We start from the raw sequence: 23,404 nt of genomic DNA, 5'->3' as shown, positions 1-23,404 counted from the left end.
CTTCTCGTTCCCTTCCTTTCCCATGCCCTCCTGTCCCCTGTCCTCTTTGCTCTTTTGTTTGTCTATTATTTTGGTTTTGGAGACAGGGCCTCACTGTGTTCAGGCTGGCCTTGAGCTCACTGTGTAACTCAGACTGGCCTTGAACTTTTGGAGATCCTCCTGCCTTAGCCTCCCACGTGCTGGATCACAGGCGTGCGCCACCATGCCCAGCTGCTCTTTCCTCTTGTTCCTTTCCGGTGTCTGTCCTTTGAGCCTGCTTTTTCTGGAGCTGCAGTGTAGACCACTCTGTTCCCTCGAAGTCTGAAGGACTTTGAAAGCAAAGAGAACTAGTTAAGAGATTAAACAGTCAGAAGTGGTGATGGTATCATTGAAAATGCCTGGTGTGTCAGTGTTTGGAAGTTACTGTTAAATAATAGTAGTGGCAGAAATGACAACATAGCTTCTATAAATACACTTTGTGTTTGACAGTATACAGTACTTTCAAAACATGATTCCATTTACTCTTTAAACAACCTATGAGATAGTAGGCATCACTGTCCCACTTCCGTTGTGGGAGAAATTTAAAGGGTGGAGAGCTCCCGTTGCATCAAGTACTTTTTTGGAACTTTCAGGGGCCAGCTCAAGATTATTGTTACTACTAAGAGTTAGTCATGGGTAGTGAATAGATTTGACCCTGAGTCAAGCTAATGAACTTAATTTGGGCAGTGCCTATGCTGGACACGAGTTGAATAAATGAAGCCTGGACCTTGTAGAGGTTCTTGTGTGCCATGAACTCACCTAAACATTTCCCTTTCTTCTTTTCCAGTTTCTGCGACAAGTCTTAGTGAGTCTGACAGTGAGAATGAAGGGAAGCCGCGCAGCTCTGACTCTTTCAGTGACGTGTTCAAAGCAGACTCGCTTGTGGAGGGAACGTCTTCTCGATACTCCATGTACAACAGCGTCTCCCAGAAGCTCATGGTATGTCCGCGCTCAGGCCGTTTCCTCGGCTGTCCCCATACAGCGAGAGAAGGCAGTTTGTATTGGGAATGGAAAAAGGAGGAGCTAGGGCCTGTGTGTTTCCTCTGCTTTCCAGCTGCTGAAGATTTAGTGAGGTCACCTTTTGGAATCCCCGCTGAGGAGTCATTATTGTACACATCGTGAATCTACTTCCCTAGACACGGCTCTGTGTCAGTGCACGCAGAGGCTTCCTGCTGCGAGCTTTTGCTTTAGTGCGTGACCTCAAAAGGAGCAACTGAACTCCTGTTCACTCCTAGGTGCCTAAAATAAAGGGGACTAGCAAGGCCTGATTCCCTTTCCTGTTCCTCCCCACCGGTGTATTTGAGAAAGAGGTGGAAGGAGGCTTTCGCTTGCTCCTCAGAACTCAGTGTGTGTGCAGAGGTCAGTGAAGCCCATGGCTGCTTTCTCTCTGCCCTTGGAAATGTCATAGTGAAGGCTTCATTTTCTGTGGGACTTGTGCAAGAATGAGAATCGCCACTGCTGAAGTCATAGGACAGAATCCTAGTTTGGGGACCACTGGATTTGGGGGCTTGAGGCTTGTGACACACTCAGCCTCTGTGACCTGGGGAAGGATTTGGCTGCTGTGAAGATTGCATCCAGCTCTGGAGCCGGTACAGCTGCTTTCAGAGGGCACTGGCTTTTATCCAGGCTGGAGTTCTTTTATGAGATAAGAGTCTCTGTGGTTTGAGATTTGAGTCTTTGATTTTCAGAGTGTCTACATGGGCCTGGGGTCACCCTGCAGTCCACCTTGTTCTTACTGAAAGTTGTGGTTTTTCTTTTCTTTTTTTTTTTTTTTTTTTTTTTTTGTGGGGGGGGGGGTTTTATTTTCGGTGTTTTTCACTTGTGGTTTTTCTTTTCTTTTTTTTTTTTTTTTTTTTTTTGGCAGGGCTGGGAATTGAATCCAGGGCTTTCTCACTGAACTACATCCCCTGCTGGTTTTTGTTTGTTTTTTTTTGTTTGTTTGTTTTGGGTCTCATTAAGTCACTTGAGTTTACCCGGACTGGACTCAAACTTGTGATCTTCCTGCCTCAGCCTTCCAGAACGCTGAGATGATAGACACAGTTGTGACATTTAACATAGTGTTTCTGTCCCAGGCTCTTACCGTACTTTCTGTACCCGAGTTTAACAGGAAGCAAAGTTTTCACTTATCTCTTGATTAAGTGGGTCCTGCAAGCCCTCATTGTGCTCACATAGTAAAACTGTTTGACTAGCTGAGAGTAAAGTGGAAGGTACCGCTTGAAGCTGTTCCATTTTAAATTATGTTCTCTTTATCAGCTCTATTCTGGATCTACTTTTCCGTTAATCAGACAAATTAGCTGGAAGGGTGAGTTGTGCACATGTCCAATGAGATTCATGAAGTACTTCTGGTGCTTTTAATTACAGCTTTGGTATATGGTCCCTTCTCATTTATCCAGCTTCTGAGCGCCCTGACTTTCAGCTCCAGAGTACAGTCCCTGGGCCCATGGTTATACTGCACTTATGTGCGTGTGCTCTTTTGCCTTCAGTAGGCCGGGAGGCAAACTTAGGTCCTACCCATCTGTATTTCGCAGGCTTAGCACAGTGCCTGGCATGGGACAGGGCTAAAGAAATCTCTGTTGCACTAAATCAGTTTTGCTCTGTTGTCTTTTTCAGGCCAAGATGGGCTTCAAGGAAGGCGAAGGTTTGGGTAAATTCAGCCAGGGTCGGAAGGACATCGTTGAAGCCTCTAATCAGAAGGGGCGGAGAGGCCTGGGTCTGACTCTGCAGGGCTTCGATCAGGAGCTGAACGTGGATTGGCGAGATGAGCCGGAGGTAATGGTCTGGTGCGGGGGAGGCGGCAGGAGGCTTTCCGAGCTTTTGGAGGTGTGGCTTTGGGAGGCCACAGTCTGAGCAGGGCGCCGAGGTGGGGTGGAGCGAGGTTCTTACAGACAAGGTGATGGGGGTGTCCAAGTGGAACACAGAAGGTGGGGGTTTGATGGCATGTCAGTTTGTTTCCTGTGATTTTGTAGGTCTGCCTAAGACCAGTAGTAAAAGATGTGGAAGGCGGAGTTTGGCTGTACAGAGAACTTAATGCATAGGTACAGTTTTCCGTTAGACGGGGGAGAAACCTCGTGAGGCAGTGAGCCCCCTCGGCCGGAAGGATCCATGCGGCCAGTGAGCACCCACTACTTCGCCGTGCGACTCACTGGATGCGGCCTTCTGCGGTCCTTCCACCCCCACAAGTAAAGGCCGTGGAGGTTGTGAGCAGGTGCAGTGCTCGCGCTGGGTGGCTTCTCTGCTGTGGGTTTAGTCTGTTTTTCTACCTGCGGACTTATTTATTGTCCAACAGAGAGAGACTGTTACTGTCCCTTTTCGTGGCACAGATGTGTTGAGATTTTATTTTTATTTATTTGTTTATGTCTTTATTCCACAAAGGAATTGATGTAGGTAATAATACAAGTATCTAAAAATAATGTTGAGATACTCGCGTTACAGAATCAAGGCTGTGGAGAATAGAACATGAGTACTGAGGCTTGTGTGCTGTTGTTGTAGCTGAGCTTGGGATGTGGCTTGAAGACTGGGAAATGGCTGTTATTTGTCTCCCCGACGTTCCAGGTCGGGGGAGACGCGCACGTGATGAGAGCCTCACAGGGCTCGAGGGTGCGATTCTGACAAATCGGGAGCCGATGGGTCTGGGGCGGTCTTGCTGACTGCCTTGGCTGGGAGGAGATGAGACCACCACAGGAGAAGACAAGGAGACCGTCACAGAGTAGCTGAGGATGAATTGGCTGCTAGATGTACGCCTTTGTCTTGAAATTACTGAACCTAGTGCTTTCCTTGTCTTCAGCCTTGTGAAAACAAGCATGAGCGTCTGGGGCATTTCAGTGGGGCAGGATTTGAATGAACTTTGTTTAACTTAAATTTGGAGTTTGCCCATGCAGTCGCTGTTCTTAATGGAGAGAGACTAGGGTGAGGCTGTCCCAGTTCCCATGTACCGTAATTCAGTTTTCCTCTTTAAGATGCCTGATGAGTGAGTAAGAGTTTGGCTCCACTCTAGTGGGTAGCCACTTTCCGGGCACATGAGTCTGATGGCCTGGTGTGAGTGTGAATGTCCACTTCTGGGGTCACTGCAGGGAGCGCTTGCTCCACAGCCCAGGACTGGGGTTCAAGGTTCGACCTTCGAAGTCTACGTGCAGACTTCCATCGGGAGGTCGAGTGGATATGCACTTCATTTTTCTACAGTTTGTAATTTACATGTATGCTTAAAGGTGATGGATTTCACCTGGAGAAACCATGATTCCCTACCAAATTTCTGGACAAAACGCTTCTGTAGTTTTTCTTTTCAACTGTTCTCAGTTGATGGCCGTTGGCCTGCCCTCAAAACCTTGCATTGTGGTGCCATTTTATGCCTTTCAGAGCACGCAATATTACCTTTAATCACATCGCCTCAATTTGTAATGGTGAATCTCCACATTGGCTTGGGAGGCAATCTGTGAAGCTGCCGTGCAGGCTAGCCACCTGGTGAAGTTTTATAATGCACGTCTTTCTAGCCCAGGGTCCCTAGTCCTGATGCACAGTAGATCCCCTGGGGACTTTAAACACATGTGCCCTGTCCCCATCTTGGAGCAGGAGAATCATACACACTGGAGTTGTGGCCCAGGCATCAGGACCTTTGAAAGCTGTGCAGGAGATTCTAACGTGCAGCCAGAGTGAGCTGCCGCCTTTGCCTATTAGGGAAAGTAATTGAAAAACCAAGAAGAAGTCGCCATTACAGACCCCACTTCCTGCTCTGTCTTGGGCTGACAGAGGAGAATATTGTTTATCAGTTTCTGGGCTAGTTTGCAAATAACACTTGGAAAGGCATTAGGAGGTGAGACTCACTGCTGTCACATCTTCCTGATGCCACTGCCTTTCCGTAGACTTCCATCGAATGTGACAGCAACCTGCTTACTTCTCTGTGTCCTCACTGTTCTGGTTTTAAACCCCTGGGTTAAGGATTTGTCTTACTTTCTTGTCGCTGGGACAAAATATCCAGCAGGTACAAGTTACAGGAGGAGAGGTTTATTTTAGCTCACGGTTGGTAGAGGTTTCAGTCTGTAGTTGGCTAGTTCCAAGGCAAGCTGTGTGGCAGAAGGGCCTGGCGAAGGAGAAACAGTTCGTGGCAGGGTGGACAGAAGCAGCGGGTGCTCAAGGCAGGATGGATATGTATAGATAGATGCTGTGTGTGTATCCCCAGGCCACGCCCACAGTGACCCACCTCCTCCCATCAGGCTTCACCTCCAGCATCGCACCCAGCTAGAAACCCATCACAGGGCTAATCCAGTATCACACACCCGCGGTCCAGCCACCTCCCAAAAGCCCTGCCTGTGAGGTTTTTGGGGCAAGGTAGATATAGGCTATTATGGCATCTGTCTTAACTTTCATTCTGAGCTCTTACACATGGTAGGCGTGCATTATAAAATTGGAAGAAACCTTGAGGATTTGGAAGTTTCTAAGGATCAGCCGAATTGGAGCGGCCCTTCAGGAGACAGACTTCTCAAGCCTGGCTCTCGCTTTTCATAGCTGATCACTGTACTTGGCTCCAGCAGCTTGGACCCTCCTCAGTCTGAGTTTATATGGGTTGTTTTGGGGGAGCTGTGGTGACGTGGGGCAGAGATCCACAGATCTGACTTACCTGGTTTCCTTACCTTTCTTTTCTTGTAGCCCAGTGCCTGTGAGCAGGTGTCATGGTTCCCAGAATGTACTATGGAAATTCCTGACACTCAAGAAATGAGTGACTGGATGGTTGTGGGAAAGGTAGGATTTCAGGAAAATGTGCCCCACCCTCTTGGTCTTGTGCTAAATTTTTTCCTCCTTAATTCAATGTATAAATGTATCTGCAGTTTAATAAAAATGTGGCCAGGCATGGTGGTACATGCCTGGAATCTCAGCAGCCTGGGAGGCTGAGACAAGAGGATTGCCAAGTTCAAGCCCAGCCAGGGAAACTTGGGGATTTAGCAAGATCCTATCTCAAAAAGGGGCTGGAAATGTAGCTCAGTTTGAAGGCCTGTGGTTCAATGCCCCATTCCTTTAAAAAAAAAAAGAGCAAATCAGGTCATTCCAACAGGAATGAAGCTTCATGGACAGAGTATATCAAGGGCCGTACGTACACACCCCTCCTGAGCCTTGGCTGGCGGCTTTTCCTTTCTACTCGTTTAACTTGCAGGGCAAACGAACACCTAATCTGTGTCCCTTCCTTGTAGATACCTTTTTTGGAGTGGCTGACCGTGTCTGTCTATCCCACTTCCTGCTGGGCATGGTGCCACATAGATGAGAAGACACTGTCCCTGTCTTCAGAAAGTAATGGGCTGTTACAGAGGGAATCTGTTTAACCTCATTCTGGAAAATTGTATAAATAAAGCAGATGGCTGCGAAGTCAGTGCCGTCTGGAGAGCTGCCATCAGAGTGGAGGGTTCGGGAATGTCCACAACCCGTCCGGGGCTGTGCACGGACAAGGCCGTCCTCCTCACGGTGTGGGAAAGCTCCCCGCCGTTCCATTCGCGTTGTTCCACAGGTGGCCGGTGGAGTTTCCAGAGGGCTGGACCCGTGGTATCACAACTGACTGAAGGGCAAAAGTGGGAAGAGAATCTAGCCTTGTTCTGTTAACTCAGACACTGAGGAGATTTACATGGTGGAAAATAGAACTAATGACTCTCCTCAGCACATTTTTTTTTTGAGATAGGGTTTTTAAAATACAAATATTTATGTTAACACAGCACATTGCTTTTTTAAGCTGAAATAAGAAATATAAAAATTTTTTAAAAATTTTTTATAAACATTAGTGTCTAACTCATGTAAACAGAAACCTTTGGAGTCCTTAGTGTTCTTTGTTTTTTTGTTTTTTTGTTTTTTTTTTTTGGTCTTTTTGAGACAGGGTCCCAGTATGCAGTTCAGGCTGACCTTGAGCTCACTTTGTAGCCCAGGCTGGTCTCAAACTCACAATGATCTTCCTGCCTCAGACTCCCGAGTGCTAGGATTATACAGGCATACGCTGCTATGCCCGGCTTCCTCAGTGTATTTTTGCACTGATGGAACCCCAGCCTTGCACATGCGAGGTGGGCGCCCTGCCCTGAGCTCCACCCCAGCACTTGTGTGATGGTGAAGCCGTAAGCCTGAGCGCACAGAGCGTGGGCAGTGCTGGTGTAGAGCCCGTTGCTCTCAGACCAGGTGGGATCTGAGATCCCCACAAGGTGCGTTGCAGCCTCGGTTTCTACGATGCTCCTTCCTCCCCTGCAGCATGGTTCTGCCCCGCTCCTGCCCCGTGCTCCAGGCGCAGGCTGCCCCATCTCCTCCCTGTTTCTTTTCCCAGCCTCAGCATGCTTGAGGCTGGTGCCCATATGGTGTGCTCCTCGGAGCTCCCCAGGGACCCCTTCATCCCAGAGCCATCTGGAGTGCAGCCAGGGGGCTTAGGATTGTCTCTCTCCCGCCCCTCAGGGACCAATACTTCTTGGCAGGGACTCAGGCGCCTTCCTGCTGTGCTCACTTGGAACCCTAATTTCTCCAGTCACCCCCATCCCAGTCATACCTGGTCATTATTGTTTCTTCTCCTTTTAGAGAAAGATGACTATTGATGACGAGACAGAGTTCTGTGGTGTGGAGCTGCTCCACAGCATGCTGCAGTGCAAGGTGAGGCCTGCTAGGGCCTGTGCAGTCCCGCCTGAGGGTCTAGCTGGACTTCGCTGCTTTTCCTGTGCTGCAGTTGTGGGGGTGCTGAAGCTAAGCTGTGTCCTGACGAGGGGTGTGCCGCAGCCCTGCAGGCATCCTTTACCCTGCAGTCAGTGATGAAGAAGGGTCCCTTGGCCTCACTGATGAGTGTATGGCGATCCTCAGGGGCCTGGTGTACTTTTACCATTAGATGGACCTGGATTCAGACCCTAGGCTTATCTGTGGCTGCTTTGCTATGTGACCTTGGGCCAGGTGCCTCAGCCTGACTTTTGGTTTTCTCTATAAAATGGGGAGAAAATTCTTTGCTGAATGCTCTGGAGTTACATGCAGTAGTGGGTGTGAAGCACCTGGGTAAGTGTGGCTTCCCTGTGATACCTGTTGGCCCGATCTTGTGCCTGGGGCAGAAGGAGGCAGGGAGAATGGGGGGAAGTGGGTGGGAAAATGATGCTTCATGTCAGCCTCGGGGAGCTTACGTTTTGGCGGATGTGGGTTGGGAATACCTAGGGACAGTGAGGAAGCTGGGGGGAGGGCTCTGAGGAGTATTAGAGGCCACAGCAAACCCCAGCCTTGGCTTGTGCCCCCAGTGTGCCCGTCAGGTGAGCCACAGTATCAGAGCTTGGGTGTCCGGCCAGTTGCTGCTGGTGTAGGGAAATGATTTGCTGTGAAGATGAGTGATACCAAGGGGCAGCTGCGTGGGCAGCAGTAGGTTCCTCTTTAGTTTTTTTTTTTTACCACTGTACAAGTGAGAGAATTGAAGGTCACAGTGATTGAGCATCTTGTCACAGGTCACACAGGTCATTGCAGAGCTAAATGCAGCAGGCGCCCCGCTTCTTGAGGGCTGTGAGTCAGGCACTACTGGTGTTAAAGACCCCTGGCCTGTCCGGAGAGACTGGGAAGTGTTCACCTGGGCTTCTGTCTCTTTGGGCAGAGCGTGTTTGACGTCCTGGACGGGGAAGAGAAGCGGCGCGCTCGGACCCGGGCCAATCCCTACGAGATGATCCGAGGAGTCTTCTTCCTTAACAGGTTTGCTGACTTTTCCTCTCCATACCCCTCCTCAACGCGTACGGGCCACCTCTCCTGTGAGCCTCAGCTCTCTGCTGGTGGAACTGAGTCGTGCTTCTCTGTCTGGCTTTGTTGCAGGGCAGCGATGAAGATGGCTAACATGGATTTTGTGTTTGATCGCATGTTTACCAATCCCCGGGACTCTAAAGGGGTGAGAACGTGTGGTGCCGAGTGGACTGACGCTTCTGTGGCCCCAGGACTGCCATTCCCTAAGTGCTAGGAGAGAGTCTTGCCCTGGCGGTCGACATGCTCTGCTTTCCCCTCCCCAGACAGAGTCCCGGGGTCCCAGGAGTGCCCCACATGCCCTGCGCACTTAAGATCTGTTCCAGCTCTAAGACCTGTGATTTCCAAGGGGCTGCTTTTGCTGTCTGTCTCTGAGCATGCTTTGTGCGAGGTTGTAATTGTATGGCTTTGGCCTTTCTGAAGAAGTAGTGGAGCAAAATGACTCTGTTGCATCTCATTTCTCTGAACCCCGACACTCCACAATGACAGGGAAAGAAGGAAAAGGGAAATCTCTTTGTAGAATTCCCTTCCAGGTTTGAAAGCATTTATCCTTTTTCTTTTTTGGTCTTTTTGAGACAGGGTCTCACTAGGCAGTTCAGGCTGGACTTGAACTCACTTTGTAGCCCAGGCTGGCCTTGAACTCACTAGGATCCTCCTGCCTCAGCCTCCAGAGTGCTGGGATTACAGGAGTATGCCACCACGTCTGGCTTTGAAAGCATTTTTACCCAGTCCTAGAAAGTTAGTTTCCTTTGATGGGGCCAGGAGCCAGTTGCCCCCAAACCTATTTCTGCTTCACTCACTGTCATGCACTGCCCCCCAAGAACCTTATCTGCAAGTTCTGTAACGTTCCCACTCCCCCGCTGAACCGCCTGTCCATGCGGGCTCAATTGCACGTTGGTGCCTCCAGCCTTTGCTCATTTTTCCTTCGCAGGGTTCTCTCCCCATCTTCCAAGACCAGCAGGCAGCACAAAAGGGCTCTTGGAATTAGCATCTTGAGAAAATTAGGTTGATATAATGTTGATTTAATTTTCTGAGCTCCCAATGATTTCCTTTAAAACCCTGTCTGGCAGAGGAGCCCGTTAAGCTGCTGGGAAGTCACAGCATCATTTTGGGCTTTTGAACGCAAACGCCTCCAGCAGCTGGTGTTTGGTTATTGTCTTTTGCTGTCATGAAAATGAAGTAGGCACCAGGATTGTACCATTCGGGTCGAGGGTGGAGATGTTAGTTACATGGGAAGAGGCGGCCGCATTCGTAGTGCTCGAGGCAGCTTCTTGACCTGAATTGATGGTTAGTGGCCACAGAGAATTCCCCTTGCAGATATGTTTCTCTGCACTCCGCTATAAAAAGTGATTTCTCCCAAGCCCTGAGTGTTTTCTTCTCCCTTTTCATCTCCGTTTTCCCCTGAGGATTGGAGTGACAGCCAAGCCCAGCAGGCCTGGTGTTTTTTTCAGACCAGCAGAGACTCCAGAGCAGTTCCCAGCAGAGGTGGGGAGGCTCGCACCGGGCTTGCTAGGCTCAGTGGCTCCTGGCTCAGCCAGATTAGACTGAGAGCCAGAGAACTTGAAGCGAGGCGGGTGCTGAGGGTGGGACGTGAGGGTTCTGAGGGCTTTTTAAAGAGGTCTCTGGTGCTGCCTGCTGTGGTAAAAGGAGAAGAGACCCAGGGGTGGAGAAGGAAGAAATTGTGTACAAGAGTTGGAAGAAACGGGAAAGGAAGGGAAGTAGATCTTCTGGGAATGTGGAAGCATATCAGAGCTGTTATGCTGTGTGAGGGAGATGTGTGCCTGGGAGTGTTGCCGAGGTAGGAAGCATTGTGAAGTACTGAACAGAAGACAAGCGGAGTGCAGGTCTTTGAGCTTCAGCCCTGTCTCAGGAAATGAGACGGCGTTCGCAGGCATGTGAAAGAAAACTGGGGAAAAGACAAGAGTTTTGACTCTTAAGGAGCCTCCTTCCCTGTGCCTGGTCCACCCCCAGCCGTGTGCTGCCCTGGGTGCCTGGCTAGGCCTGAGCAGGGGCACGGCAGGGGGACAGGGCGGGACAGGGAGACCAGGAGCCATGTGGGGCTTAGGTCAGATTCTGTAGCAGAGAAGGCCCGCTGGTGACGCCTGAGTAAAGTCTCGAGTTCACTGTTAATAGTAACGTGCCAGCGCTGGTTTCTTCACTGTGCTGAACAAACCATGATCGCAGGAGGTGCTACTACACTGGAAGCTGGGGATGTGGAAACCACACTAGCCCGGCAACTTTTCTTTAAAATTATCCCAGAATGAGAAGTTAATTGAAGAGCCTGGGAGGGATGCGGCGAGGAGTTAGGGAGAAGAGGAAGGCAGAGGCTGTGGTCCGGAGAGCAGGGCCTGGGCTGGGAGGGAGGATGGGAGCCCCACGCTAGGGTGGGCAGGAAGGGCCACGTCCCAGGGCCAGGCCGGCTGGGTTGCAAGTTAGCAGTGTTGCCAAGGACGGGTCGCTTCGGGTCTGTAACATGGGGCAGGCAGCAGCTGTTCTGCTCAGTAGGATGCACAGGAGGTGGCATCTGACAAGGGGAAGACACTGAGCAGTAAAAATGCCACTCCAGTTGCCTTGGCACGCTCATCGGGAGCCTGAGCTAGGCCTGGTGGTGTGGAGGGTGTTGGGGGTTTGGGGTGAGCTGGGTGGCTCCCGAGGGTGGTGATCACCGAGGACATGTGTTCTGGGGTTGTGGCCCTGGCGGGACCCTCGGTGACACTTGCTGAGAGGCTCATTTTCCTCACGGGTCCTCGTGTCCTCATCTCCCCCTCTTCTGCTTGCCCTGCACTTGCCCCTGCAGTTGCCGCTGGTGAAGGACCGGAACGCTGAGCTTCTGTACTTCGCCGATGTCTGCGCGGGCCCGGGCGGCTTCTCCGAGTACGTGCTGTGGAGGAAGAAGTGGCACGCCAAGGGCTTCGGGATGACGCTGAAGGGCCCCAATGACTTCAAGCTGGAGGACTTCTACTCGGCCTCCAGTGAGCTCTTCGAGCCGTACTATGGTAAGGAGCCTGCGGGGAGGGCACTGGGAGGGATGGCCCCGTCTGGGGGGCGCTGCTGTGGAAAGCCTTGTGTGCTTTCCTGGCTCTCACAGCCTGGGGTTCATGGTCCCTGTCACGGGGGTCTTGGTTCCCTCTGGACCAGTGATGGCGAACCTTTGGGAGCGTTCAGTGATAGAAACAGCCCACTGTAGGGGCTGGGGATTTAGCTCCGTGGCAAAGCGCCTGCCTGGCAAGCGCAAGGTCGTGAGTTCGATTCCTGATACCGGAAGAAAAACAAAAACAAACAAAAAAAGAAACAGCCCGCTGTGGCACTCATGCCTTTGGCTCGCCACCACTGCTCTGGACTGTCCCTTTTTACCCTAGCCCTGCAGCCACAGGTCAAACCCCTGACCAGGCAGACTCCCATCGAGCCATATTAATTCTCCTTGCTGGAGCTCTTTCCTCGGGACAGGAGCTGGTGAAACTGCCTGGGCTCCGGCTAAGAGCTGGCAGGGTTATTACAGACACAGACTGCACCCGTCTGCAGCCCTGTGCGCGCAGTGTGGAGCGTGCCCCGAGGCAGACAGCTGAGCTGCCCCACTGCGGCCCCTCTGCTCCATCTCATTCTTGTGTTCTGGCAGCAAGTCCTAAGTCCTTTCTTAACAGCCGTAGTGAGAAGCTTATACTGGTTTCTACACAGAGGTGCTTGAGATGCCCCTGGTTCTGTTTTGACTCTTGGCTGGTCGGCGCCTCTGGACCCTGCTTTATTACAGTGGGGCCCAGTTCTTCCTTCTGGCCCATCCTTGTGAGGCAGCCTTGCAGGGTGAGCCCTGGGTCTTAGTCACCTGGCACCTGTGTTTCCTGTCCCGGCTCCCAGTATGTTCAGGGTGGGTGAACTCACTGAATCTCGTGTCCTGCCAGGTGAGGGTGGGGTTGATGGAGATGGAGATATCACCCGCCCAGAGAATGTCACTGCATTTCGGAACTTCGTCTTGGATAACACAGATCGCAAAGGAGTCCACTTTTTGATGGCTGATGGGGTAGGTGACTTTTCTCCATAGAGTGGTTCCTTAGGGATTTGTTAATTAATTACATTTTTTGGGTTTTGTTTTGTTGAGACAGGTTCTTTGTAGTTCAGGCTGGCCTTGAACTTACTATGTAGCGTAAGCTGGCCTCGAACTGGCAGCAGTTCTTCTGCCTCAGCCTCTTGAGTGCTGGGATTACAGACATGCGTTGCCATATTTGTCACAATTTTTGTAATTTTGTAAAAACTGTAATGTGGACACCTCTCCTCCGGGCAGTGTGGAGCTGCTTAGCTCACTTGGTGAAAGGGCCTCGGTTGGTTATGAAATCACCTGAGACTTGGACTGTGAGTAAATCAATGAGGCGAAACCCAGTGAGACGCACATTGCCGTTGGACGCACTGATGTTGCTCCTGGTGGAGGTCCTCTGGAAGGGGCCCCACCCAGCCTCTTGCAGGCCAGCAGATGGCCGCGTAACCAAGGCAGCAGCCCATCGAGGCTGAGTGAACATTCAGGGGGCTTTGTCTGTGGAGAGCTGCTTGAAGTGCAGCAGGAGCCCAGCACGGCTTTGCACCGTGTGACCGCTGCTGCAGGGAGCGCTTTCTGGAGTGAGCCACCGCTCAGTCTGGGGAAGGCCAGTGTGGCAGTGGATCCAGGAACACACGGCCAGAGATGAGAGGAGCTGCAGGAGTGCTTTGAGTGCCCCTTATGCGGTAGCTGCTCAGAAAGTGAAGGGAGGTGGGTGGGGCATCAGCCCTGGCTCCTGAAGCAGCTGCCGCTGGGCGCTGGCTGTGAGGGAGGGGCCTGTGGCGCAGCTGCAGGGTCTGGAACTGCTGCGAGGAGGCGGGCAGTGTGGCAGTGCTGCTGGCAAACTCGAGGCCTGTCTGCTCCGGCAGTGGGAGGGCTGATTTGGGCCTTCTTGGTTCTGTTTTGTTTTCTCTTACAACAGGCGTGCATTTTGAGAAGCATCTGTCTGGAAGACATTGCTAAACATTTTTTTTTTAAATTTTTTTTAATTGCTAAACATTTTTTGATTCTGAGTCATTTAGCTATTACTTTTGTAGGCCTGAATCAGCTGAATAAAATCATCCATCTTCTACTACTGTTTTTTGGTTTTTGAGGCAGGGCCTTGTTATGTAGCCCAAGCTGGCCTTGAACTCATAGCGATCCTCCTGCCTCAGCCTCCTGAGTGCTGGGATTACAGGTGTGCACCACTATGCACAGCTACTACTTTTTTTTTTAATTATAAAAAACGTAAGGTATAGCATATTGTCTTAACCATTCTGAGTATACAGTTCAGTAGTATTAAGTATATTCATGCTGTTATGTACAGATTTTCCAAAACTTCTTCATTTTGCAAAACTGAAACTCTGTAGCCATTGAACAACTCCCTCCTCCTCTCCCCTGGCCTGGCACTTTTACCTGTGTGCGAGTTTGGCTGTCAGCTCCCTGCTGGACTGTCTCAGGAGGGGACCATGTTAGGGTTGGGCGCACGCGTTCTTTGAGCAGATAACCCTGGCCAGAGAATCCTCCAGCTAGCAGGAAGAGGCGCTGTAACTGAACAGACTCCTGTGGTCTTTGGAGAGGATGGGGCAGGACTATAAGGATATTCTTGACCCACAGAAAGCAAGATTCCTGTCAGAGTTGGTGCCAGCTTTCCTCTGTCACTAGACAAGGGCCGTGGTGGCCAGCACAGTGCCTTAGTGAGCCCAGCAGAGAATGCCCGGCGCGCTTACTCCCGGGCCTTGCTCCTGACCGTGCCTTGCCTAGGTTCTGCTTCCTCTGCCTGGATTCCTGCACTGGCAGTCCTGTCCCCCGGCCTCCCAAGGGCCTCCTTGGAGAAGCAGGCTGGGTCTTTCTGCAGGAGATGGAGCAGAAAGCGCCCTAGTTCAGTGGCCCCAGAGCTCACTATACCCGCAGCCTCGTGCCTGGTGTGTGTCAGCAGGCAGCAGAGTCCGCGGAGGTGCACGAGGAGTCGGGAGGAGGAGGAGGCAGGGGCACTTGCTCAGCTCTTACGTTTCTCGCCACCCTGACCCTTGTGCTCTGGTCTCAGGGCTTCTCCGTGGAGGGGCAGGAGAACCTGCAGGAGATCCTCAGCAAGCAGCTGCTGCTGTGCCAGTTCCTCATGGCGCTGTCCATCGTCCGCACAGGTGACACTTCTGCTGTCCTCCCCTGGAGGCCCTGGTGCATAAGAGCCTGCATAGGAGTTGGCTGGGAAGCTAAAAACAGGCAAAAACCAAGAAACCACTTGTCAGGCGGCTAAATGAGGAATTTGGGGAGAACAGACCTCTCGAAGGTCCCCTCCAAAGCCGATTGTCCCATAAATTGTTGGGTGTTGAGTGCTGAGGTGCTGGCTCGTTGTTTTAGTGCTCTTCGAAGCCAGAGATGCCTCTCCCACCTCCTGGAATACACCCACTGACGCTGCAGCTGTTTTCTCTCCGATCCAGGAGGTCACTTCATCTGTAAAACCTTCGACCTCTTCACACCCTTTAGTGTGGGGCTCATCTACTTGCTCTACTGCTGCTTTGAGCGCGTGTGTCTCTTCAAGCCTGTGACCAGCCGGCCTGCCAACTCCGAGAGGTGAGGCTGTCCCCACTGCTCTGCCAGGCTCGTTGACTGCACATCTGGACAGCAAATCCCATGCTTCTCCCTGGCGTGGCTTCTCAGAGATGGGATTAGAGCAGTGGTGGGGAACCGATGGCATGCGGGCCACAGCGGTCTCTGTGTATCATTGAAAGCTCTGAAAGAGTGGTTACCACTGGATTAGAGCCACTAGGGGCAGGATTCTTGGGTCTGAGTGGACCTGAGCTACACCAGATTGGCGTTTGCCTTTTTCTCCATGCTTCCGTGGGAGATTTGGGGGCTCCCTCAATAATAGGGACACTTGCAGGGACGCAGGCTGGGAAGAGTTGAGGTTGTCATCCAGAGGCAGTGTTGGCATTGCAGGTGGCATCGCAGGTGGGGCCAGAGGGGAGAGAGGACGCAGCCCATAGAATTGCCAGGCGGCTTGTTAGGAACGTGGTTTCCGGGCTGTGTGTGCAGTCTGCTCACTAGGTCTGTAGCCGAACAGACTTGCGGTGTGGGGGAGACGGCCGTCTGATGCGGGCTGTTGGGAAGCAGCACCCAGGTAGAGATGCAGCCTGACATAAGAAGGCAGATTGAGGTGAGTGTCTGCAGCCATGTCTGTGCTGTTCTTTGAGCATAAGCTTAGGGTTGAACAGAGACTGTCTAGCTTGTAGCTCTCCAAGGGGCAGAGGGGAAGGCAGGCGTGGGGGAAGGCAGGCGTCGGGGGAGCCTTGCTGTGTGCAGTGACAGGCCGTCTCCTGCAGGTACGTGGTGTGCAAGGGCCTGAAGGTGGGCACGGATGACGTGCGCGAGTACCTCTTCTCGGTGAACATGAAACTCAACCAGCTGCGGAACACCGAATCTGATGTCAACCTTGTGGTCCCCTTGAAGGTGATCAAGGAGGACCCCGAGTTTACTGACTACATGATCCGCTCTAACGAGAGGTAAGCCGCCTGGCTGTCTGCTGGGCTCCTCTGGGGTGTTCAGCTCCAGAGGATGAGGGACTGAGTGATTGGCTCCTGGTATCATTTTGTCACCCTAGCACCTTGGTTACTTTGGGACCCTCATCCTGTCCCAGTGTCCCATAGCAAGGGCTGTGATTGGCTTGCCCACAGGAGGCTGCATCTCCTAGGGATGCCCAGGAGGACCAGCCTGTGTCTGCGGAGGCAGCGCCACTTCCCTTCGCTTGCTGCTGTGCAGAAGCCCAGCGTGGTTGCGGCCTTATGGTGGCCCCTGTGTGGAGGTGGGAGGCAGACAGAAAGCGAGGGTAGCGTTGCTCTGAAGTGCCCACGCAGCCAGCTTGGAAAGCCCATCTTTCACTTTTTTTTTGGTATCGGGAATTGAGCTGAAGACCTTGTGCTTACCAGGTAGGCGCTGTGCCGCTGAGCTATATCCCCAGCCCTGGCTTTCACTGCCGCCGCCCTGCAAGGCAGTCATTTAAAGTAGTGATAGTTGGCTCTGCTCTCTCGGTGGGCAGGCCTTAGGAAAAGGTTTTTGAGGCAGCTTGGAGGCTTGTATAGTAGCACTGATCATTAGCAAGTACTCTCCTGGGGGCCAAGTCGGCATTGGAAAGACCTTGTCTAAGTGTCCGGTACCAAGTCTCCCTCACACGTGGGCAGGCGGATATAGCTCTGGACAACTGTAGAGGGGCAGAAATCTTTACCCTGCTGTGTATTATTTCTCCAGCATCACTCGCATTTAACTTTCTGCAGAGACCCTCCCATCTCTAGAGCAATTCTAGGCAGCAAGTAGGGTTGTTTTTGTTGTGTTAACGCCTTAGGGCTCTGTAACTCACCCAGTGTTACAGTGAGCGTGGACCCGCGGCAGAAGGGGACTGCTTTTCAGTGCTTTCACCGGGAGAGTGTTTATACAACCCTATAACCAACCCCTTTTCTTTTTAAAAAAGCTGAGGTATGCTTTTTAAGTGAAATGCAGATCTTAAGTGTATACTTCATTTAGTTTTGACAGATACACATGTAATCTGCATCCCTATTAAGGCAATTTCGCATCCCTCAGATTTCTATGTGCCCTTGTCCGGCTGATCCCAAAGTAGCTGCTTTTTTTTTTTTTTTATCATCACAGGTTACTTTTGTCTGTTTTAGAACTTGGAACAAATGGACTGCGTGCATATGCACATTTGTGTCAGCCATGCTTTTGAGTTTCATTCCTGTCATGTTTGTTCTTTTTTATTGTGGAGTAGCGTATCAGTCAGTGTTTACTAGAGAATCACATGATACAAGATAGACACATATATAAGAAATTACAAGATCGGCTTACAGTGGCCATCCACAGAGTCGGGTAAGGAACAGTGCAGAGGGTCTTTTGCACACTGGAGACCGAAGGAATCAGTTAACGTCTGGAGCTCACTGCAGTGTCCCATGCGAGTCTGTGTCAATGGGTCTGCGCTAGAGGCCGAAGAGTCTGTGCGGGAAGCCAGAAGACGAGGTCCACGCTGAAGACGAAGATGTGCTTCTCTGAAGAAACCCAAGCAGATCCGTCCTTCATTTTCCTTTTATACCATTCAGGCGATGAGCCACGCTAGTGTGGGTCTTCCGTACCCTAGGGTATGGAATTGCTGAGCCAATTTAGTTGAGCTTCTCTTACTCAGGTTGACACAATCAACCTTTACAAGTAGTATTTGAGTGTGTGGATATGTATCATAATTTATTCCTCCATTTATGGCTATCTGAGGTATTTCCTGTTTTGAGACTTGTCTTAGTTACCTTTTCCACTGCTGAGACAAAATACTCAACACCCAAAGATAAGGGAGGAAAGGTTTATTTTGACTCAGTTTGGAGAGGTTTCTGGTCCATAATCAGCTGGCTCCAAGGCAGAGGGATGTGGCCGAGGAGAAGCAGTCCATGGTGGGCAGAAGACAGAAAGCAGCGAGCTACGCATGATAAGCCAAGACCACAGCTCTTTCTGCCCCTTACATCTTACCTATCTGTAATCCCATTTCATCCTTGATCCCAGCAGCACAAACACTAGGTGCATCCACTTCCGAAAAGCCCCACCTATGAGGACGTGTGGCTTTAGGGGGACATCTAGATACAAGGCAGGACCGGGCTGCTATGACTGTTGCCGCTACAAACATTCTTACACAAGGCTTTTGGAGGAGAGATGTTTTCATTTCTCTTAGCTAAATACCCAAGAGTGGAAAGTCTGAGTCATAGGGTAGGTATGTGTTTATTTGAAAATGCCATTCAGTTTTCTAAAATGATTATGGAGAAGTTCGAAGTTCTGATTGTTCTACATCCTTGTCAACATGTGATATTGTCAGTCTTTATTTTAGCCATTGCAGTGGTAGTATATCATGTTACTGTGGTTTTATTTATAATTCTGTGATTACTGATGCTGAGCCCTTTTTACAGGCTATTTATATATCTTCTTTTATGAAGTATCTTTTTTTTTTAATGGTACTGGGAATCAAACTCAGGACCTCACACTGCCAGGCAGGCGCTGTGCCACTGAGCTATATCCCTGGCCTTTGTGAAGTATCTCTTTTCTTATTTTTTTTCCTTTTTGTGGTGCTGGGATTCCACCCACCACTGAACTACACTTCTAACCTCTCTCTTGAATGTTGTTTGACCATTTTAAAAAATTGATTTGTCTTTTTATTAAGATTCAGGAATGGAGTATTCTGGATATAAACCCTGTATCAAATATTTGTGGTGTGAAAATTTTCCCCTAGTCTGGAGTTGGCCTAATCATTTTCCTAAATGGTATCTTTTGATAAATAGATGTTTAATTTTTTTATTTTATTCTTTTTGATGGTGCTGGAGATCAAACCCTGCCCGTGTGCATACTAGGCAAGTGCTCTACCACTGAGCTATATCCCCAATCCGTATTTTTTAAATTATGATAAAATATACATAAAACTTAGCATTTTAACTGTTTCAAAATACACTTTTTGTTGGGTGTGGTGGTGCACACTTGTAATCCCAACACTTAGGAGGCTGAGGCAGGTGGATCACTGGTTTTGAGGCTAGCCTGGGCTACATAGTGAGTTCAAGGTCAAACACATAGCAAGATCCTATCTCAAAAAACCAAAAAAGAAAACAAAAGAAAAAAAAAAACAAAAAACCCCATTAAGTACAAAACTGTATTGTGCAACCATCACCACTGTACATTTCCAGCATGTTTCTATCCTCTCAGACAGCAGCTCTGCGTCCACTGAACAAGAACTCGCCCACTTTCCCCTTTCCTCAGCCCCGGGTAACCTCTGTTACACTTCCTGTGTCTGTGAGTTCTCCTCCTCTAGGTATCTCACAGAACAGAGTGAACAGTACAGTATTTATTCTTTCATTACCCTAAGTAAAATAAATGAGAAATGTTTCTTCATGTGGAAGCATTTGTTAGAATTTCTTTGTGTGTGTGTGGCCCTGGGGACTGAACCCAGGAAGCACTGAGCTACATCCCCAGCCCCTTTTGATTTTATTTTGAGACAAGGTTTCACTAAGTTGCCCAGGCTAGCCTGAAACTTGGAGTCCTCCTGCCTCAGCCTTGCTGATCTTGGACATTGCCCCCAGTAGTGGGCAGGCTCCTTTCCCTACCTTCTTGCCAGCATCGCATTCTTCATCTGACTAGAGTGACTTGGGATCTCAGTGTAGGTTTTTTTTTTTTTTTTTGTCTTTTTGAGACAAGGTCTCACTATGCAGTTCAGGCCGGCGTTGAGCTCACTTTGTAGCCCAGGCTGGTCTCAAACTCACAACGATCCTCCTGCTTTAGCCTCCCGAGTGCTGGGATTACAGGTGTGTGCCGCCACGCGCAGCTCAGTGTAGTTTTGATTTGCATTTCCCGTCTTTAATTTTATATCAGTCTTTTGTTGTTTTTTATGTATAAGTACACCTTTAGTTTATTCTTATTTTATTCTTTTTGATACTATTATATATACTAAATTGTTTTCTTAATTTTCCTTTGGGATTATTGTTATTATATAGAAATGTGACTGATTTCTGTGTGTTTATGTTGTATTGTGTAAGTTGCTGGACTCATTTATTGGTCATAGCAGTTCTTTGTGTGTGTGTGTGTGTGTGTGTGTGTGTGTGTAATCTTAGGGTTTTTGATTGTAAGATTGTCATCTGTGAAATGAAATTTTACTTTTTAATTTCCAATCTAGATACCTAAAGGTTTTACATTTTTGTGGTGATTCCAGTTTTTTAGTTTTTATTTTGGTTAATAATTTCTTTCTCTCTGGAGTCTGCCTATGTGATTTATGCAACCGTTGCTCCATTTTCATACCAAAATTTCACACTTTAGCTTTTATGTTTAGGCCTATGGTATGTCTGAAATTTTTCTGTGTTGTGTGACATGGCGTCAAGGGTCTTCTTTTTCTTGATGTCTGTTTAGTATCATTTGTTGAAAACACTTCCTTTTTCCCATTTAATCCGTGACACTCTTTGCAGTGATGTATGTTTGACTATCCCAGGGCTCTCTGCTCTGTTCATTCGTTCGTGCTTTTGCTGGTCCCAAACTATCTCGAGGATTATTTCTTGACAAAAGCCTCAGGGTCAGTGTTTTTAAACTTTGTTCTTTTTCAAGATGTTTTGGGTAGGTTTTTTTTTTTTTTCCATTTACGTACAAATTTTAGTTTACTTTTTTGCGACAGTGTCTCACTGTGTAGTTCAGGCTGGCCTTAAACTCATAGCAACCCTCCTGCCTCAGCTTTCCAGATGCTGGGGTTACAGACATGTATCACCACAGCCAGCTGTTTATGTACAAATTTTAGAACCAGTTTGTCAGTTTCCCAAAAGCCTTCTAGAATTTTGATGGAAATTACATTGAATTTACAAATCATTTTGGGGAGAGTCGACAACTTAGCAATATTGAATTTTTCCATTCATGAATAAGAAATACCTATCATTTATTTGATTGTCTTTAGTGTCTCAGCAGTTTTAGTTTTTGGTGCAGAAGTCTTACACATCTTTTGTCAAATTTATTCCTAAGGATTTTATGGGTTTGAATATAGTTCTGAAGGGTATTTTGTTTTTTGTTGTTGATTTTTTTTTTTAGACCAGGTTTCACTATGCTGTTTAGGCTGACTTTGAACTCACTGTGTAGTTGAGGCTGGCCTTGAACTCACAGCGATCTTCCTGCCCCAGCCTCTCGAGTTCTGGGATTATAGGCATGCAGTACCACACCCAGCTTATAACGGTATTTTTAAAATTCCACTTTGTAGTTGTGGCAGAGCTGGGTATGATAGTACACACGTGCAATCCCAACACTCAGGAGGCGGAGGCAGGGGGGTCAGGAGCTCAAGTCCAGCCTGTACTACATAGTGAAATCCTGCCTCAGAAAACAAATTATTTTTGTATATCAACTGCATCTTGTAGGAATGCTTAATTCACCTATTTGTGCTAGTGAGTATGGTAGGTTCCTTAAGATTTTTGACATACAGAATCATATTTTCAGATAGTTTTACTTCCTTTCCCATTTGTCTGCTTTATGTGTCTTTCTCTCGCATTACTGCACTCCCTAGTTTGCCCAGGGTGCTGAGTGGAAGCGGTGAGAACAGAGACCCCGGCTTTATTCATAGTGTTTAACCATCAAGTGTGGTATGAGTGCGTGTTTGTATAGATGTCCTTTATGAGGTTGGCAAGGTTTTCTTCTCTTCCTAGTTTGTTGAGCTTCCCATCATGAATGAATGTTTAATTTTGTTAAATACTTTATATCTGTAGCAATTGCTGTCTGATTTTTCTCCTTTATTCTAGTAGTACAGAAGTTACATTGAGTGATTTTCTTTTTAACTTTTTTTTTTTTGGTACTGGGAATTGAACTCGGGACCTTGCACTTGCCAGGCAGGCGCTGTGCCGCTGAGCTGTATCTCCAGCCCCACTGAGTGATTTTTGAATGGTAATCTTGCATTTCTGGATAAACTCCAGTTGATCATGATGTAGTATCTATGTTGGTATATTTTATGTATTAATATTTTATTGGGGATTTTTGTGTCTTTATTCATGAGAGAAATCAGTCTCTAATTCTGTGTTCTTTTAAAGTCTTTGCCTGACTTTCGAGTCAGGATTATTGCTAGTTTTATAAAATGACTTGGGAAGTGCTTCCTCTTACATTTTCTGAAATAATTTATGTAAGATTGGTCATTTTTAATCTCTAAAATTTTTGATATGACTTAGCGGTGGAGCCATTTGAGTATAGAGTTTGCTTTATGGGAAGTTTTAAAGTTTCTTAGTAGATGTTGGGCTTTTCAGATTATCCGTTTTTGTTATGTGTTTTCAGCTAAGTTTGTGCTTTTCAGTTTATTGTTTGTTTCATCCAAAGTGTTGAATGTATTAGCATAAAGTTATTCATAATATCACCTTACCCTTTAGTGTCTGTAGGGTGTCTAATAATATCACTCACATAATCTTTATATTGACGTTGTTTTCTCTTTTATTCTTGATCAGTTTTTATTACAAGTTTATCAGTTTTATTAATCAAGAACCACCTTTTTACTTCATCTTTTATAGATTTTTTTAATACAATAGATCTGAAATAAAAATATACAAATATATATGAGATAAAATACAGCATTATATGGCTCAAATATTTCAATTTTTTTTTGGATTTGTTATTTTCATCATGGATTATGTATATATGTGTGGTACCAAATATCCAGATGAACCCTCTGAAACCAAGATGAAATTAAATACTCCTCTTTAAAAAAAGAACATAATTGGGATTTTAAAGATACAGTATCTATTAGGTTTAGTTCTACCGTACTCAGAGAACATATTCGGTACAATTCTGAGGCTTACTTTGTGCTTCATCATAATCTCTTAATATTTTAACTGCTGCTGTTCATTGAGGTGGTCCTCAAATGTATAGTCAAATTTGTTCAAAATGTTTTCCAAATCTCCTGTAACTGAGCTGGTACACTGTGACTACTTATCTGTCAGGTGCCGGGAAATGCCTGTTAGTTAACACCTTGAACCTACAGCTGGGTTTGGTGGCTCATGCTTGTCCTCGGAACTAGCTGAGGGGCTCGGACAGGAGGATTGCAAATTTGAGGCCAGCCCTGGGAATTTAGCAAGACTGTAGCTCAAAATAAAATTTTAAAAGGGACGGGGATGTAACTCAGAACTCCCTGGGTTCAGGCCCCAGTACTGCACCCCGCCCCCCGCC

The 23,404-nt window shown here is 48.3% G+C and overlaps 1 protein-coding gene across 2 annotated transcripts in view; it reads left to right on the top strand.

The window, feature by feature from the left end:
• Cmtr1 (cap methyltransferase 1) overlaps positions 1-23,404 on the top strand; it is a 44,897-nt gene that overhangs the window by 12,167 nt on the left and 9,326 nt on the right. For both annotated transcript variants that reach the window (XM_005389615.2, XM_005389614.2), the window contains exons 3-13: positions 806-957; positions 2,629-2,787; positions 5,659-5,751; positions 7,549-7,620; positions 8,588-8,682; positions 8,800-8,872; positions 11,522-11,720; positions 12,621-12,739; positions 14,775-14,871; positions 15,169-15,301; positions 16,051-16,230. In XM_005389615.2, coding sequence (XP_005389672.1) covers positions 806-957; positions 2,629-2,787; positions 5,659-5,751; positions 7,549-7,620; positions 8,588-8,682; positions 8,800-8,872; positions 11,522-11,720; positions 12,621-12,739; positions 14,775-14,871; positions 15,169-15,301; positions 16,051-16,230 — 1,372 coding nt within the window. The remainder of the gene's footprint in view (positions 1-805; positions 958-2,628; positions 2,788-5,658; positions 5,752-7,548; positions 7,621-8,587; positions 8,683-8,799; positions 8,873-11,521; positions 11,721-12,620; positions 12,740-14,774; positions 14,872-15,168; positions 15,302-16,050; positions 16,231-23,404) is intronic.

The sequence above is a fragment of the Chinchilla lanigera genome, unplaced genomic scaffold, assembly GCF_000276665.1.
Source record: "Chinchilla lanigera isolate Chin_1 unplaced genomic scaffold, ChiLan1.0 scaffold00036, whole genome shotgun sequence".
In the NCBI taxonomy this organism is placed as follows: Eukaryota; Metazoa; Chordata; class Mammalia; order Rodentia; family Chinchillidae; genus Chinchilla; species Chinchilla lanigera.
Note: the sequence above shows the minus strand (reverse complement) of the source record. Positions and strands in the feature narration are given on the sequence as shown.